Source organism: Argiope bruennichi, chromosome 10 (genome assembly GCF_947563725.1).
Source record: "Argiope bruennichi chromosome 10, qqArgBrue1.1, whole genome shotgun sequence".
NCBI classification, from domain to species: domain Eukaryota; kingdom Metazoa; phylum Arthropoda; class Arachnida; order Araneae; family Araneidae; genus Argiope; species Argiope bruennichi.
In genome coordinates this window covers 123,119,611-123,137,413 of record NC_079160.1, presented here as the reverse complement: position 1 = coordinate 123,137,413, position 17,803 = coordinate 123,119,611, and the positions used below count along the sequence as shown (strand labels likewise).

At 30.0% G+C, this 17,803-nt stretch overlaps 1 protein-coding gene across 4 annotated transcripts; it reads right to left on the bottom strand.

Annotated features, from left to right (window-relative positions):
• Positions 1–1,726: 1,726 nt before the first annotated feature.
• Positions 1,727–16,462, bottom strand: LOC129988632 (myogenesis-regulating glycosidase-like). 4 transcript variants are annotated; one of them, XM_056096900.1, is made up of 2 exons: positions 16,259–16,462; positions 1,727–5,674 (listed from the first exon to the last, which is right to left on the bottom strand). In XM_056096900.1, exon 2 carries the CDS (start codon positions 5,672–5,674, stop codon positions 3,668–3,670), a length of 2,007 nt encoding a protein of 668 aa, XP_055952875.1. In that variant the 5' UTR covers positions 16,259–16,462; the 3' UTR covers positions 1,727–3,667. The 4 variants fall into 4 exon arrangements, with proteins under 4 accessions (XP_055952875.1, XP_055952876.1, XP_055952873.1 ...); XM_056096901.1 differs by lacking the exon at positions 16,259–16,462 and adding an exon at positions 15,999–16,187; XM_056096898.1 differs by lacking the exon at positions 16,259–16,462 and adding an exon at positions 13,624–13,718.
• Positions 16,463–17,803: the final 1,341 nt, after the last annotated feature.

Below are 17,803 nucleotides of genomic sequence, written 5' to 3'. Positions count from 1 at the left end.
TAAGAAAGAGATTACTAGTTATTATTTTAATCTTACTTTAAATCAATCTAAAGTAATCAATAAGATCTATTATGTAATCAAAGGTACTTTAATTCGAGGTCGAAATGCATCAATAAATCATTTAAAAAATAAACCAATGATAAAATAAGGCATTCAACAAGAAAATATTATAATGAGCCAATTTATTAACCTTTCGATAATCTCTTATCTATCAATTAGAAATAAAGAAACTCCTATTTTTATAATTTGCAAGTTTTAATTCATAGATTTAAAATGCAAAAAATTTTTTTCATAATAATTGAATTATATTTCAATTTTAAAAACAATGATACCATATATATATATATATATATATATATATATAAATAGATTTGGCGTAATAATTAGTATACTAACACAATTTAGTTTATCTTTTTACATACAAGGAATAATTTTAGGTATTGTTTAAGTTATAAAATTATTTCATTTGGGCAATTATATTTCTCACTTAACAAAAATAAAGTTTAGCTTACGAAATACAATTTTAAAGTATAGATATTTTGAATTTTGCCATTAGTCACAATATCTTATTTTCTGATATTAATAATAGAAATACGAATTAAATTTAAAATGTGAAAAATGAAGTACTAAATATTTTTGTTATTTATTTGCACAATTTACATAATAACTTAAAAATAAATCTTTAAAAAAACTATAATTTATATGTAGGTATTAAAGACAAACTTAAGATACATTTCTAATTCGTAAATTGTTTTGCAAAGAAGGAAAAGCAAAAGATTCGATAACTGATGAACAAAGAATCGTTATTAAACCGTAATTGCTTTTCAATCCATCATCCATCCATAGATACATTGATCACCTCGTGATTCAGACCTACTATCTGACTGCACTTGATCTTCTCTCTAATCGAATTTGAATACCGCGGTGGCTGGTGGCAATGCCTTAACTTCGGAACCGAGGGTCTCAGGTTCGAGACCCGCTTACACCGAAGAACCGTCGTGTAAGGCTTCTGGTGCGCTTTAAATCCGTCGCAGTCAAACATCTTCCCACTGGTGTGGAAGTTTGGAGAGGGAGATGCCAGTTCAGGTGTCGTCCTCGTCATCTAACAGCTGTTGAAAATTACAGGGTGCTTCCCAAAATAACCCTAGTGTTGCTTTACAAAACGGGATGTTAATATGACTAAACTAAACTCTAATTGAATGACCCTTTCTCTATTGCAACTAAGATTTAGCAATAAAGGTGAGAAGATCATCCGGCAGCAATGAATGTGTTAAATTTATTTACAATAGATTTTAATTTTGCACATTAAATTTTAAAAATAATTTTCAGCCAGCCGCCTTTGACGAGCAGCTGGTTCACGGAGGTTACTTGTAGCTAATATTTTCTATTAAATATTTTTTGTAACTTGGTTTCAACAGTTTCTTCAGCAAAATATTTTTAAGCTTAGAATTTTGATAGACATATAACTTATATTATGTTGAAGTCCCAACCATTCTGTTCATCAAGCAATAAATTTTACTAATTTTCTATCATTTTTAAAATTTGAATTTAAATTTGAAACGGAAGTGATGAAACTTCAAAAATACAAGACTTTTATTTCTTTCTGAAACCAAACTTGTTTTTAAAAATATGAATACAGAAAACAGAATTGTCTAGTATTGAAGTGTTTTGTGCACTACAGAATGTTTATTTTATACTTTATGCAATATCCCATAGAATTATTCAATAAAAAATTTTCTGATCCTTTATAAAATTAAGATTTACTTTCAAAAATATTTAAATGTCATAAATAATAATATTTAAGTTATTTCAGTCAATTAATGTACTTCTGAAAAAATTACGAAGTCTAAATTTTACGCAGTCCTTCGGTTCTTTTGAATCATAATCAGTTGAGAATTCTTGACACTCCAACTTTTAAATAAAAATACGTTTTAATCATCTGCCACCGAATTGGATCGAATTATAAAGTATAAAATATACTTATATTTAGCACAATTAACGATTTCATTATTTTAGGTGAATTGACTTTGGTGAAATTCCAAATACTGATTGATATGTCTACAAGAGGAGGTTCATAAGATGATAAAAAATTAAGCGTTTTTATTAAATCATTATACTTAGTTTTACATAACAAGGTCAGTTTTATTTGTAGAAAAATGCAACGTTTTTTGATTCAAAATTTCAGTGTCTGAAAATTTTCTTATTAAGTATGATTCACAGGACCAATAATCTGTATGAAAATTTGAAATTCTTCAGTACATCAGAATATTTATTGAATTCAATTACGTAAAATATAAATATTTGCAAACCACGTAAAATATATGTATTTGCATGATATATGTATGTGTATGTGTGTGTGTATGTATGTATATGTATATGTATGTATGTATACGCATGATATATGTATGTGTATGTATGTATGTATATGTATATGTATGTATGTATATGCATGATATATGTATGTGTATGTATGTATATGTATATGTATGTATGTATATGCATGATATATGTATGTGTATGTATGTATGTATATGTATATGTATGTATGTATATGCATGATATATGTATGTGTATGTATGTATGTATATGTATATGTATGTATGTATATGTATATGTATGTATGTATATGCATGATATATGTATGTATGATATAAAAATCACTTTCTGCAGTAAAATTTTGAGAAGCTATCGCAGAAAAACGCTAAAATTTTCGTTTAATTTTTAAGTAATTAAAACTGAAACTAAAATGTTTAAAAATATTGTTTCGAGATGAACATTTCTATCATCCAAAGAATATATGTTGCCAAGTTTGGTAGCTTCAGTTCAAATGGTCTGAAGAACGCCAGCACATAAACAGGTACACAATTTACCATAATTATTATAAGTAGATGTTTTGAAGTCTGATTCGGTTATTAAAAATCTTGAATAACTTTAACATTTGACTATGGTTTCTGTATGAAATAATTTCTTAATGAAACCAATTTTTTACGAAGGAAAATATAATTTTTACTTCTACGTTTGGCTTTAACGAAGAAGAATAGTGCTTCAAATCTATTATCGGATATAAGCTCATTTTTTAGAAATTACTTTATTTTTTTCCATTTTTGTACACAGAACAATTTTTATATTATAAAATACAATATAAAAACATTTCATAAAAATGTTCCGCATTCATCCACGGAATATTGATTCTTAATCATAAAATCAGCCCAAGGAAAAGTTTATGCAGTAGTAGTCATTATAGATATCTTGATATTTTTCAATGGCTGACATGGAGGAAATATTTTTTTTTAAAATAGTGACAGTGCGATACATCGTTTCAGTTTCGATTTCCGGAAAATATTCCGGCAGCTTTATTTTTAAAAATAAACAATCATAATAATTATGTCTGGGGTAATTTTCGTTCTAAACCTAGAGTAAAGTAAAAATTTCATTAAAATGGTAAATTTTCATAGTTTGTTTTTATATAAATATTTTCAGCATATATTAAGTTTTAGTGTGTAAAATTTTGTACGAAATATCACATCTTTTTTAAAATCAATTTTTTTACAAAATATTGTATTCAAATGTATAGCGATAAAAACGATTTAAAAAAAAATATATGAACCTTTAACGTACAAATGGAGAAAAGAAGTTCTAATTTCGAAATCATATGCTAAATTTGTTGTCAAGTCTGTCTCATAAAAAATGGTAGAAAATTCAGAGGTGCTTCATAACTGAAGAGCCATTGCGGGCCTTCGTGAGTTTTGCCCCGCTGAACATCCCTCCAGTGTCCTTCTGGCAAATAAATATTCCTTTTTTTCTTCCCTTTTACTAAAACTGGCGCTACCATTATTTCATCACCTACTAAAAATTGAGAATCTGTCCTTAAAGCATCGACATCATCTGGGGCTATCCACCAAAGAGGCCTGATGATAGGTTTGCCTGAGGCTGTTGCTTCCATTGCGGTTTTGAGCATATAATTTGCATACTTTTCGTGCAGATCCACCATCTTCTTTGCGATGGACACCACTTCCTCGTCGTAATCCCAAGGCACTATTGAAAACTGGATGACCGGCAAGAACACCGTCGCTTGGATCCAGCGAATGTAAAGTTCTCGATCTGGAAGAGTGCCATTCAATGAACCATAATTATTCCCGCCAATCATGTCTGGGAGAATAAAAAAGTACCCCATCAATGATAGTTGTAGAGCGTTAGGGATTAGTGTCTTCAATCCATTTTCATAATCCCAACGGGAAAACTTGTCGAACATGCGAACGAAAACAGGTAAGTTCTGAGAACCGTAGCCAATCCTCACTTCTACTCTCCTGCCGAATCTCGAGGCAATTTCTGCATACGATTTCGAAAACAAATTGGGTTGTTGATTTGCTTCTGGATCATTCAGCTCGAAATTTTCTCTCATCCATAAAACCTCTCCGGCATCGAACTTAAAAGAAGCGATACCATACTTAGATTGTAGAATTTTTAATCTTTGTACAAACCATTCTACGGCCTCTTTGTTAGTTGTATCTAAAATGGCTGCTTCATCTCCATTCCACCATTTCACTTCTAGAACCTCACCTTTTACATCTTTGACCCATAAATCATTCTCTTTTCCAGCATTATAACAGCTACATTCTATGTTGCAAAAAGGGTGTACCCACAAAGTGACAGGAAATCCTTCTACTCTCAATTGTTTCACCATCTCTTTAGGATCTGGGAACTTCTCCAAATCAAATTCTAGGTCACCATAGCAGCTCTCCCATTTGTCGTCGATCTCCAACTGGCTTACTGGAAAATCCATCGATACTATTTCACTCACGAACGCCATTACTACACTTTGGTTGATATGACGCTTATATCTAGCCCAAGTAGACCATACTGGGTACTGGAACATTGTTTCTTCGGGAACATCTTCTGGTATTTCGATCCATTTGTGCAAACTGTACATATGAGCTGCCTTCACGGAGGACGCGGAACAGATATGATAAGTTAAATCTTGATTGTCCTGCATCTCCATGTCATAGGGATGCTTTTTGGAAGACGTCGTAAAGCACATTTTTCCACTGCCACTTTCATTAAAACTCACAAACAGAGGAACATCATGCTCAACGAAAATGCTGAACCCACTTGAAGACAACCACAGATTCTCGACAACATTTCCAGAAGAGTGATGCAAAGGGTCCCCAGTAACTGCAGGGTACCACGATCGCATCTCGTCCTGAATGGGCCACCTCTGGTGGATCATTTCGCTACCTCCGTACCAGTCATCTTCGCCGAGTAAAAAGCAATCCATGGAACCTCCAATGTGATTGGTCCAATGAATCTTGTGACATTCTACGGCTTGGCATGTCATGCTGTCCTCCTCGCAGTTATCGTCACTTTCCTGGGTTATCAGAAGTTTCATATCTTTGCCATACCTGAGGCATATTGAATCGAACGTCGAGTCGTCCCCTGTGCAGCTTGTGTACGTCATGTTGCTGTTCCGTGGAAGCCATCCTAGATACCCTTTGAGAGCTGCAGCGGGAGATTGTATGTCTAGTAGTAGCTTTGAAGAGAGCGTGAGGTGAAGGGATCCAAGCAGTAGAGTCGGTACTCCGAATGTGCTGGGATCATCTTGGGAATCGTGTCCGCTTTGAGCTGTACCATACTTCGGAATCAGCCAAATCCACAATGCAATGCTTAACCAAAACATCTGAAATTAAAAATAAAAGATTGCTAATAAGAGAGGTCGATGGATCTGAAAGTTAAATGAAATTATTATTTAAAATAATTATAGAGATGTCCTCTGGTTAGCAATAATTTTAAAGCAAAATAAAGTTAGCTAGTTGTGCAATGAGCCTTACCAAAGCAACAATAATTTTAAAGCAAAATTAGTGTTCAAATTTCAATATATATATATATATATATATATATATATATATATATATATATATATATATATATATATATATATATATATATATATATATATATATATATATAAATGATGTAAAAAATAGATAGTTAAAAACAATTCTGAAAATTATACCACGTTTTACCTTTATAAAATAATACTGAAAATTTCGAAATAATGTTTCTTTATAACATTTATTGATAAAAGGAAAAAAAAGTGCTATCTTTATTTCTTATAAAAAATTCAAACATAGAAGACGTTTCAAGCATCAGATGATATTATATAATTTTCAGTATTTAATACTTTTTAAATAGTTTTCCTTAAATTTGTATCATATGTGGTAGGTTTTCTTTACGAAACATATTTGATTTCATCAAAGGCTTCTTTTAACATATAAAATATTTCTGTAAACAACACAAATTGTCAAAAATGGTCGAGGGAGATTTTTCTTATTCAAGATTAATTTTCCCAAATCTGCTTATAATTGGCTGAATTCTATTTAGCAGACATTTATTCTAATAACAATTATGAATGTGTGAGTATGTTTACTGGCGCTCTACAAACCAGATCTCTTGATATACAGTTACCAAATTTGGCATCTGTATACCTACGGGGTGGTATGATATAACTTGGTGGTTCAACTTGGAATGGCGTTTCTTAAATTTTAATTTTAATTAAAGATCAAATCAGATTTTTCAAGATTTTCAATGGTATGGTAGAATTGCATTTATAAATCTATATCCCATTATATATTAAAATTCTATTAATCCATTTTATCAAAACTGCATTAAGATAATAATAAATGGAAATACTGTTTTGAGGTTTCAAATCAAAATTAATTAATAAGATTTTATTTTAGCTTTAATTATTTTTTTTAATTTTTAACTTTTATACACAACACATTAGTTAGGGACAGTAACAAATTCTAAAAGTCCCACTTTCGAGAAAAAAGTCAATAACAAACAAGTGTCTCCAAAAGAGACAGTCACTATTAATCTCTAGTAATAATAAAGAAGAAAGTGGGCGTGTCTATCCGCATGCTGGTTCTCTACAAGCCGAACGTTTTGATTTGGAGCTACCAAAATCGGCACATATGTACTTTCGCGATTGGAAATATGCCATCAAGAGCGAAATTTTTGAAATTTTATCTAAAATTTTAATTAATTACAATTAAGCGAAATTTTAGCATTCTCTTGCGATAAATTCTGAAAACATTATGTTCCAAAAATGAATTTTACACCATTTTAAAATATAAAAAATATCTTTATAATGCTACGAATTTAATAGTTGTATAAGTTTTTTCTGAATTTTGAAATTTCTTTTAACCATTGTTTTTTTTTTAATTTCAAACAACAGACTGAATTGTTACAGTGAAATTCAAATCTTTTTCTTTATTTCATCCAATATTTAATTGCGTGATTTTCCTGCAGTTTTAAAAGTTAAAGAAGAAGTATTCTGTTTAATACTTGTGCAGATTATAACGCGAATAAAAAAAATGAAACATAGCCATAGAATTTAGAAGGTTGTGTCTTTTTAGTAATACTATGATATTATAAAACTGGTATCCATTGGAAGCGTTCATGCATAGAACGAATAGAACATATGGAATTTAATCAAAATAACAGATCTGATAATTTCACGTAATCATCAGTATTGTATCTAAACGCTTGATCAGAAATTAGATCTAAATGATTTATCTGAAATTAAATATCACCATCATTCTTGGCAAGCTAGCTCGTTACCAGAGGTGATTAGCAGTAAATAATGATATAAACAATTTAAAGAACAATTTTATGAAATTATATCGTAAGTACAGGGTGGCCATAAAATAACTTTCCATGTTTGGCGGCATCTACAACTAAAACGAACGAACGGAATGAAACCACATTTCATATACTGACTATGGAAAACATGAGAAAATAAATTCCGCAAAAAAAAAAAAAAAAAAAAAAAAATTCTGCTAAAAGTTGCCAATAAGAGAAATATAGGTGCTTCTGTCACGTACGAACGAATATAAAATTCCTAGTGCGTGCGTGACAGCAGCGCCATGCATTCCTTGTAAGATGGGAACAGAAAAGGACCTGTTCATTTTTGACTATTGATGGGTTCTTGACTGTTGTTTCTTACTGATTGCTGTTGTGTTCTTAATATAGTCCCTATGTTACCTCAGCGTGCTTTACAGGTAAAAGTGTTCTACGTTAGCCAGTGTAATGCCATGGCTGCTCTTAAGCAAGTCTGCCCGTCTTATGTCATAAGACGGGCTGCTATGAACATCGAAAATGATAATTGACACTCAGCAGTGGAGAACTTCATGCAATGTGTTGTACACAGGGAAGATCAGCATGTTGAAAATGTTGCTTGGCGTCCAATGGATCCTAATATTAATGAATAAAAGATTATTTTCTGCGAGTTTCATGAATTCATTCATAACTGTACTCCCACAGTGCCAGTATTTCCCCTAGCGGTAACTTTTTGTATTATTATTATTATTATTTTGTGGAATTTATCTTCTCATGTTTTCCACAGTCAGTATATGAAATGTGGTTTCATTCCGTTCGTTCGTTTTAGCTGCAGATGCCGCCAAGCAGGGAAAGTTACTTTATGGCCACTCTGTACTTTTTGTTATGCAGCAAGAATTCTTTTTCAAAATCTTTTGAAAATAAGCAAATTCGGTAAACAGGGAGTACATTTCTGATGCTGTAATTTTTTCAGATTATTGCCGGATAAATTTCTCTAATTTTTTACCATCAACATATGGCGTTATTTATAATTTGAAAATGCTTTAAAATATATTAATTACTTTATACTACTTGTTTTTTTATTTTTTCTGATACGATTAATTTTTTACAAAAGCATTCGAGACTAATCAATTATAAACAGACCAAATTTTAAACTCTTTTATTCGACTTGACATTATCACTTGTTTGTAAATATGAAAGTTTATAAAGATAAAAAAGAAAGATGTTTATAAAGATAAATTTTCGCAATCGATTTTTCATTCACTTCCTGTTATCATAGAATTTTGTATACTTTTTTTCGCGCTTCCGATGATAGTGCATTATTTTTATCTTCTCAAAACTTGGTTAACAGTTATTTATTAATTAATTTTTGCCCATGATTATAACGACTCTTTTTACTGAACCCGAGAAGAAATATACCTCAAGATTAAGAAGTAAAAAAATGATTAAAATAAAAATATATGCTGTTTAGCGTACTAATAAGAGCATGGTTCGAAAACTATTTTTAACTTAATTTATTACACTTCTCAACTATTATTTAGTTTCAAATCCCCTTGCATGACACATGAATTTGATTTAAAATTCTAAGTTGGGTTCAAATTTCTTTTTTTTCTCATTGTTTGTATATTATTATTATTTAAGCTTTTATCAAGTATTTATATAGCATAGTCACCATTTCATGGTATTTGTTTTCTTTTTCATCATGAAATTATCGATTTAATTCAAAGTAATTCGTGTTGAAGGGTTCTCTTTCAAATAAATTGCACCTAGGAATTAGCTGAAAGGGAAAAATTGAGTTATTTCAATCAAGTCATTCATCATATTGTATTGTGTCAGCGGAAATAAATAATGTATATTGTAAAGCTTTCTGTGTTTAAGTGGAATGAACATATACTCTTTACAGCGATTCCGTGCATGAAGGATTCGTAATATCCGAAGTTTTCCAACTTGTTTCTCTCTACATACATACAGTAGCTCAAAAAATTGAGAGTACACCTTACTTTTACTTGATAAATGCGTCTTTCAATATAAATAACGCATTACTGAAAAGAGCAAACATGTTTTTCTTTTTACCCATAACAAATGGTTTAATTTAGAGTAAAAATAAAGAAAAATCAACGGAAAACACTTAAATTGAAAATTTTCAGAGGCATTTTAAATAAATATACTCAGATTTTTGCCTCAAAAAATTGAGAATACACCAACGAAATTTTTGCAATATCTCGCATAGAAACAAAGTGTCACTGTTACGTTGTGTGTCTTTTGGCTCTTATAATGACCTCTAAATGTCATGATACCGATTCAACCCATTTTTGGCGGTATCTGAAGATATTTTATCCCATTCTTCTTGCAGCACTTGTTTTAAATGGGTTTTGTTTCTAATTTTGTGTTTTTAAACCTCTTTTTCGAGCATGGCCTACGAATATTTTATGGTATTGATGTCGGGGTACTGTGGAAGTGTGTGTAACTGCTGTTTACAATGAAAAAGACATAAAATTTTGACATTACGAGCATTTTGTTTGGGGTAGTTGTCCTACTGGAAAGTGAAATTTCCATCTAAACTCAAATTTTTAGCACTCTCCTTTAGATTGCTACGAAGTATATCCAAGTAAACCATATAGGTTTTAATGTCATCTATAAGAATTAAATTTCCTACCCCGAATGAAGCCATGCAATCTCAAATCACGACGGAGTCACCACCATGTTTAACTGTAGGATGTAAATTTTTTGGATCCAAAGCAATATTAGACTTTCTCCATACAGTACGATGGCTGTCACTGCCAAAAATGTTGAGTTTTCTTTCATTACTAAATATAGCTTTCTTCCAAATGTTATTGGTCTTCAATTGATTAATTTTTTTAAACTTCAAATGCTTTTTCTGAATTTGCAAGCTGATGAACGGTTTCTCTCTAACAATGAGACTTTTATATCCAGCTTGCCTAATGGCATTTCGCGCAGTTTCAGCACTTACACTTTTGCCTATGATTTAAGAAGTTTCTGCAGCAAGTTCGAAGAATCATAGGGTCGCAGAAATCTAAAGAAAAGTGTTAAAAATTTGAGTTTAGATGCAAATTCCATTTTCCAGCAGACTACGACCCCAAGGGGAATGCACGTAACGTCAAAATATGGTGTCTTGTTCATTGTAAACAGCAGTTACACGCACCACCACAGTACCCCGACATCAATGCCATTGAATATTCGTGGACAATACTGGAAAAGGTGCTGCTTCAAAAACACAAAATCAGAAACAAAACTCATTTAAAACAAATGTGTCAAGAAAAATGCGATAAAATATCTTTAAATACCGCCAAAAATTGGTCGAATCGGTATCATGACGTTTAGAGGCCATTATAACAGCCAAAAGACATTCAACTTAACAGTGACACTTTGTTTCTATGCGAGATATTGCAAAAATTTCATTGGTGTATTCTCAATTTTTTGAGGCAAAATTCTGCTTATGTTTATTTAAAATACTTCTGAAATTTTTCAATTTAGGAGTTTTTCGTTGATTTTTCTTTATTTTTACTTTAAATTAAACCATTTGTTATGGATAAAAATAAAAACATGTTTGCTCTTTTCAGTAATGTGTTATTTATATTGGAAGTCGGATTTATCAAATAAAAGTAAGGTGTACTCTCAATTGTTTGAGTCACTGTATGTGTCATGTAGAACAATTTTACTATAGCTTGAGTTTGCCAAGTCTGTCAATATTTTAGACCTGCCTTTTCTTATTATTGGCTTAGCAAAGTATTTTATTGTAACATTATATTAAAATAAGCAATAATAATAAGAGTAATAGGATTAATAAAACAAAATAGTGATTAAAACACATCTTTTTTACTAGAACGACGAATATGATGACCGCCTTTTGAGACATGTAAACGGAAGATTACTTGAAAAAGACAGAAATGTCATCTTAAGGCAATAATTTTTTTTAAAAATGTTCTTGATTATTGAGTGATTGATCAGTTTTATTGTGTCGATATTGATGTATTTAGCATTCAAACTCTTACGGTCAAAATCGTTTCTTATCAACTTTTGGAGTTTACATTTGGAGTACACATTTGGAGTTTAATGTATTTCATTTACCAAATTTTACTCACCCTCGTCTACTCTATTTTTAAGTTATTGTATTCACAGAGAAATAAGCTCATAGCTTTATAGATTCAAGTATATTTAAAACTTTAATTTCAATGAAATTCTAGGCGTAGGAGTTTTGGTTTGCGAAACAGTTTGATTTTCGTTAGATATTTAATTTTTTTTCAGACTTTATCTTTTAATTTATTTCATATTTGAAAATGGAAATTTTGAAATCCGTGATGTCATTTAAAAGAGGATCCTAATGCGCCATCATTTTGAAAACTGTACACATGCTTATTCTCGATGACAAGACACGATTTCTATATTTTTAGAATTCTATCGTTAGGTAACCATTAACTGAATTTCATGTTGATCATAAATTAAATAAGATCCTATGATAGTTAATTTTAGAAAAATAGATTTTAGTATCAAAAATTAGAAAATAATTAAAATAAAAATTCTCTGTTCCAGTTTATTAATAAAAGTATATTTGAAGAAACTGTTTCTCATTGAATGAATTGAACAGTTTTATTTGATTTGATTTACTTTGTGTTTGTAAGCATGAGATTTTGTAATCGAATTTTTTTACATCTTGATGTGCTGAGGAACTGAAACTTTGAATACTTGCGTACTCTCCATGACAATAGACAAGCTTAATATTTTCTAAACTTAAGTATCTGTATAATTAAATAATATAAAGAAAATGAATGTAAATGATGATGATTTTCAGAAAAGGTTGAATTCAAGATTCCATATGATTGATAATAATGAATTTAATTCTAAACATTAGTAAATCCTTAAATTATTATTATTTTTACTTTTTAGTAAGTAAATGTATAGATTTTGTTTTTAAGATAATTTATAGTAAAATTAATTCCTTCTACTTCGTAACATTCATTTTCTATTGCAATGAAATACAAAAATCTCTAGATTAGTTTAGTTTTATCAACGTCACGTTTTAAAGCAACACTATAGCTATTTTTGGGATGGATCTCGTCATTTTGAACCGCTGTCAAATGATGCGGACGTCACTTGAGCTGGCACCCCTCCTCAAACTTCCACGCCACTCCAGCCGGAGGCCGTTTGACCCCAACGTATTTAACGTACACCAGACCTGCTTAAATGTCAGTTTTTCGATGGAATCGGGCCTTGAACTTGAAAACCTCCGCTTCCGAAGCCGGAACCTTACCACAGGATACAGCGGCTAACCTGCATCTGAGATCAGATGCTCTTCTGACCTTTCCTTTTTATTTTCTCGTATACGTAGCATAGAGAAAGTATAGTAACCGCCAAAAAATTCGAACTCGTGATTTTGATGTATCTCCACGTTTTAGACCCTCCTGTGTTCGAAAAGCACCTTTTTCGGAAATGTCCTTCTGTCTGTCTGTCTCTCTATGACAAAATAACTCAAAAGCTGTTTGAGCTAGACAGATGAAATTTGGTTTACGGTCTTTTCACCAAATTTGCACATTTCCATCTACTTTTGACTCAATCTATTCGTCTATTCGAATATAAGTTAACACGATAGCTACAGAACGAAAAGAGCTAGATAGATAAAATTCCCTACACAGAATTAACATTTATAGTTTAGACATCCGTCCAATTTTGGTTCAGATCCAATAAGGGACTGACCGTCTATCGGTGTGTACTTTCAGAAACATGTAAATGCGATAACTCAAACATGCAATGACCTAAAATGCAATATATGTAGTATTGGATTTTGTGACTACAAGTGCAGTTTTGTGTTAAATCTTTGTTCCAATCGATTAAAAAAACATATCTGAAACACAAATTCGATTTTTGAATACTGTTAACTGCATGCCAGTGTTAAATCTCTAAAAAACTCGCCAAGGATGACATGGTAGATCCAGTAAAAATGCCAAATTTAACCCAAAAACATAATATTTCGTAACTATTGTTCATCAGTACCTTGTAAGGCATTCCTGGCATGCCAAGTTTATAAGAGAGTATGCGAGAAAGTTTTTGGGAGTTCGCTCCTGCTGATTTTGATTATAACGGTCTGAACCGGAATGCTTCTCGCTCAATCAACCTGCCAATGTATAAAAGTAATCGAAAAGTTCATTCACATTTTCATAAAATTCTAGCAATATAAAAAATACGTAAATGAATAGAAAAATCAAAACAACCAATATATGTTTGCTCAATAACCCTATATTTTGTATCATAAATAATAAAATATAAAAGGATGCATTTTAATATTTTAAGGAACACTTTGAACGAAAAGGATTTACTAAAGTTGCAATAAACAAAAAAATATTTATGATGAGTAGATTAGTTTTTAAATTTTTTATTTCTATTCCAAAATTCATGAGAGTCATTTCAAAGAAAAAAGGGAAGAAATGTTTCGAAATTCTGACGATAGAAATAATCATCTTTTAATTCAATAAATATTAAAATTTAGAAATGCAGTCGAAATGCAATGGTTCGCTGACATTAAAAATGTCTTTACGTTATTTCATTCAACATCTATTATTCAGCTATTTTTTGTTCATTTTGTAGCTTGTCTATTCTAAAATTCGTGAAGATAAGTTTGTAAAAATAAATGAAAAAACGGAATTGAATTGTGATCATAAAAAGAGTTAAAATCAATTTAAATTAACACCGAAAATGAGAAAAACGAATTCGTTTTTAAATGTCACCGTAGTTCGACATTGAAAATATCTCAATTGTTTTGTATTATTCTTATACCAATGTTTTTTTTAATTGAAATTGAAATTGAAACAAAGCTAACAAATCTTTTTATTCGAAGGTAATTTTATTCTTATTTTTTCATTACAGTTAGAAAAGCAGGGAAACTTTATTAATTCCCTTCTTACTTTAAAAAAAATAATACTAAATAATTACAATTTTTTTTGCCTTTTTTTAATTTTATTAATTTGTTTAAATATATGTGCATAATCTTATTTTTAGGCCAAAATATTGCAATCTGAGCTAAAATTTTCAAAATTATTTGTTAAATGCGACACTTATCAGTGATTAAAATACCTTGCATTTTCATAAATTTTACTTTTTTAAAAAGTTTTATCATGTGATTTAAAACACTTTCAAGTAATAACGAATACAAATTGAAATCTGTAGTTTTTGGCATTTTTCTGAATTATTCACCATTTACAGTTTAGCATCCATGAAATTTTGTCAAATTTTCAAAATTACAAATTGTACATTTTTCATTTTTATTTATTTATTTTTCCTTCTAAAAACCTAAATTTTAAGGAAGATTTAATGTATCAGTATTTATGAAATGTGAGATATGTTTATGTTATTATAATAAGCTACCATATAATAACTGAACGAATTAAAATATGTTTTGTGAAACAAACGATTTGTTAATATGTTGATTAGATGAATGTGCAATAAATTTCGAAAAACTAAGAGCAAACTGAATTTTCAAACATTTCCTCATGCGAACTTTACTAATAAATATCATGCAAACCACCCAAAACATTTTCTTTAGAGCTGAATACTAGAATTGACAAGGTAAATTACTATAAACTTCGAAAAACAAAATATTAATCGAATATTTAAGCTATTGTTTTTAGTTTTCTACAATTGCACTTTTTGATAAATATCATTTGTATCACCGATAATATTTTCAACGCATTTTTTATCTTATTTCTTTGGTAAACAGTAAATAAATTCTCTATAAATATTAGATTCGATTAGACAGATTCCGATTAATTCAAAATGTGCATTCTATTCCAATAGAAATTATTGCAAATATTTTCCTGTTAAAAAGTCGTTATAAACTCTTAATAGTTTAGCGACATAGGTTACTAAAAATATTTCGACACATAATCTGAACCTCCATTTATTTCTACACTGTGAAATTTTCTAAAATCGGAAAAATCAACTTGTGGTGTTCTAATCAATATTGTGGAATTTTGTTAAGCTTATTCATTTTATTTTATAATAATTCCTTTTGTGAATATATTTAATCTACATGCGTAAAGGGAATACTTATTATTTTTAAGGATTGATTCTAGATTAAAAATAAATTAGTTTAATACAATTTTTAACATAATTAAAGTATATAATTAATTTTTCGTTTTAATTTCGTTTCGAATATCTGAAGCTATAAATTTCATGTTATAACTTCAGTAATAAAGTGTGAATCGTAAACAATTTTAGGTTATTTTTATGAAAAATTTTAACTCTATATGTGTACATTTTTAAAATTGCTTTGCATCTTAAAAACTTAAGAAAAAATGTAATTATTCTTTAATTAATTCATTAAATTATTCTTTGCGAAAATATTGACAAAATAAATTTGTAAGATTACAAACCTCAAAGTAGCAAACGATTAAAATAATTATCCCAGTTTATATTTGTAAATATCGTTTGCGCCACCATTAACAACAACAACAACCTTCTTTCTAAATATTTCGCCTTTGCCAAACGATAAATAAACCTCTCTAAGAATAATGCAAACATTTATAAATGAATCATTTCGAACACAATTGCTCCACATATTCCATTTGGAGTAAAATAAATGCTCAAACTCTTTTTAATCGTTTGATGAGAAAGATAAATCAAAATGCTTTACCGAAATGTACCGTACCTCCACTCAAATCGAATGTTCCGTAAATATTCGTGCACATCTTCCGTCTTCGGAGTAGGTGTCTTCATTCACTTCTTGGCAAGGAGTGCTGGCTCCTGCGTCAGCTGACTTGGCGGACAGCCAGAGGGGGGGTGCAGTATGGGAATGCTCTACTCTCCTGCAGAAGAGAATGTCAATCCACTTACGCGATATCAGACGATTGCATTGCAGGCAATCTTCAGGCTTGTCTTCGAGGCGCGGGGAGGAACGATAGCGCTGTCAGATAAGAGGAAATCATTGCTTATCGATGGAACATAAGGGCGCAAGAAATTGTGACGAGGAGAAATATTATCTAGAAATAAGATCAACGAACGATAGTAGAATAAGTTTTTGTGCACTTTTATTTAACATGGAGTGTTTCATATTTGTAGAGATGGAATTCTGTAATCTTCTTTCATTTTTCTCGTTTTCAAATTTGCTGAAATTTTGACACTAGTATTCTTATGTCTTTTCGATAACAATACTGTATTTTGATATTTACTTAATTATCGTTTGATTTATATAAATGTTGATATAATATTTGTGAGGTCACCTGGTAATGATCTCAAAAATGAAACTTTTTTTCAATATAACATGCGATATCGCCCTGATGATATGCTGATCGCCAAATGGATCAAGTACGATTCGTACTGAATTTCTTTCAATGTGTCACATTAATCATGGTTACATGGCACAGGTATTTTTGTTTCATTCCACTTAACTCATTTTAATGTGACGCCCAAGATACCTCTTAATAATTTTTTTTAAATAGTTGGGCTAAATTTTAACAAAATAAATTAATATAACAATAGTAATTCTAAATTTTTCATGTATATCATTACAAGTGTAAAAAATAACAAAAAATAGTTTTTAAAAACTAAATACTGAGATTTAGAAAAATGAATAAAAAACAAATGCAAACAAATGCAAGAACAAAAACTGAAATCTCTCTCTCTATGTATAAAATGATAAAACCTAAACACTCGTCACAAAACCATCCAAACCACGAGATTTACAAACTTGAATTTTGGCTTTATGGCAAGTAAGTGGATGCTTAAAAAGGACTTCTATTCATTTTAGTTCATTTTATATTAATCGAAATTAAAATGCTTTTCCATATAACTTCGGAACAGATAAAACCTTATTAAAATTGAAAAAAAATTAATTTTCCTATTATAACAGTTCTATTTTCATTCAATTTTTCTTAAATTTTAACGGATTTTTCAAAATGTTCTTAACTTAATTTGTATCAATGAAAAAAAAATCACAACAATATCATTATTTCCTCAAACATTTCATTCACATGCTTTCTCTATTTGCAATTCATTCCGCTTCAAAGTAAAACTTTCAATATCATTTCACAGTGTACACAGTTTTTTTTTTGGTATGCATACCATATAATAGACGACTTTTAAATTTTTTTGATTTTTTTTAGATTTTTCATTAAATGGAAAATTTGCTCTGTTAATTTCTTACATTTTTCAGTTCCTAGGATTTATACATAAAACGCAT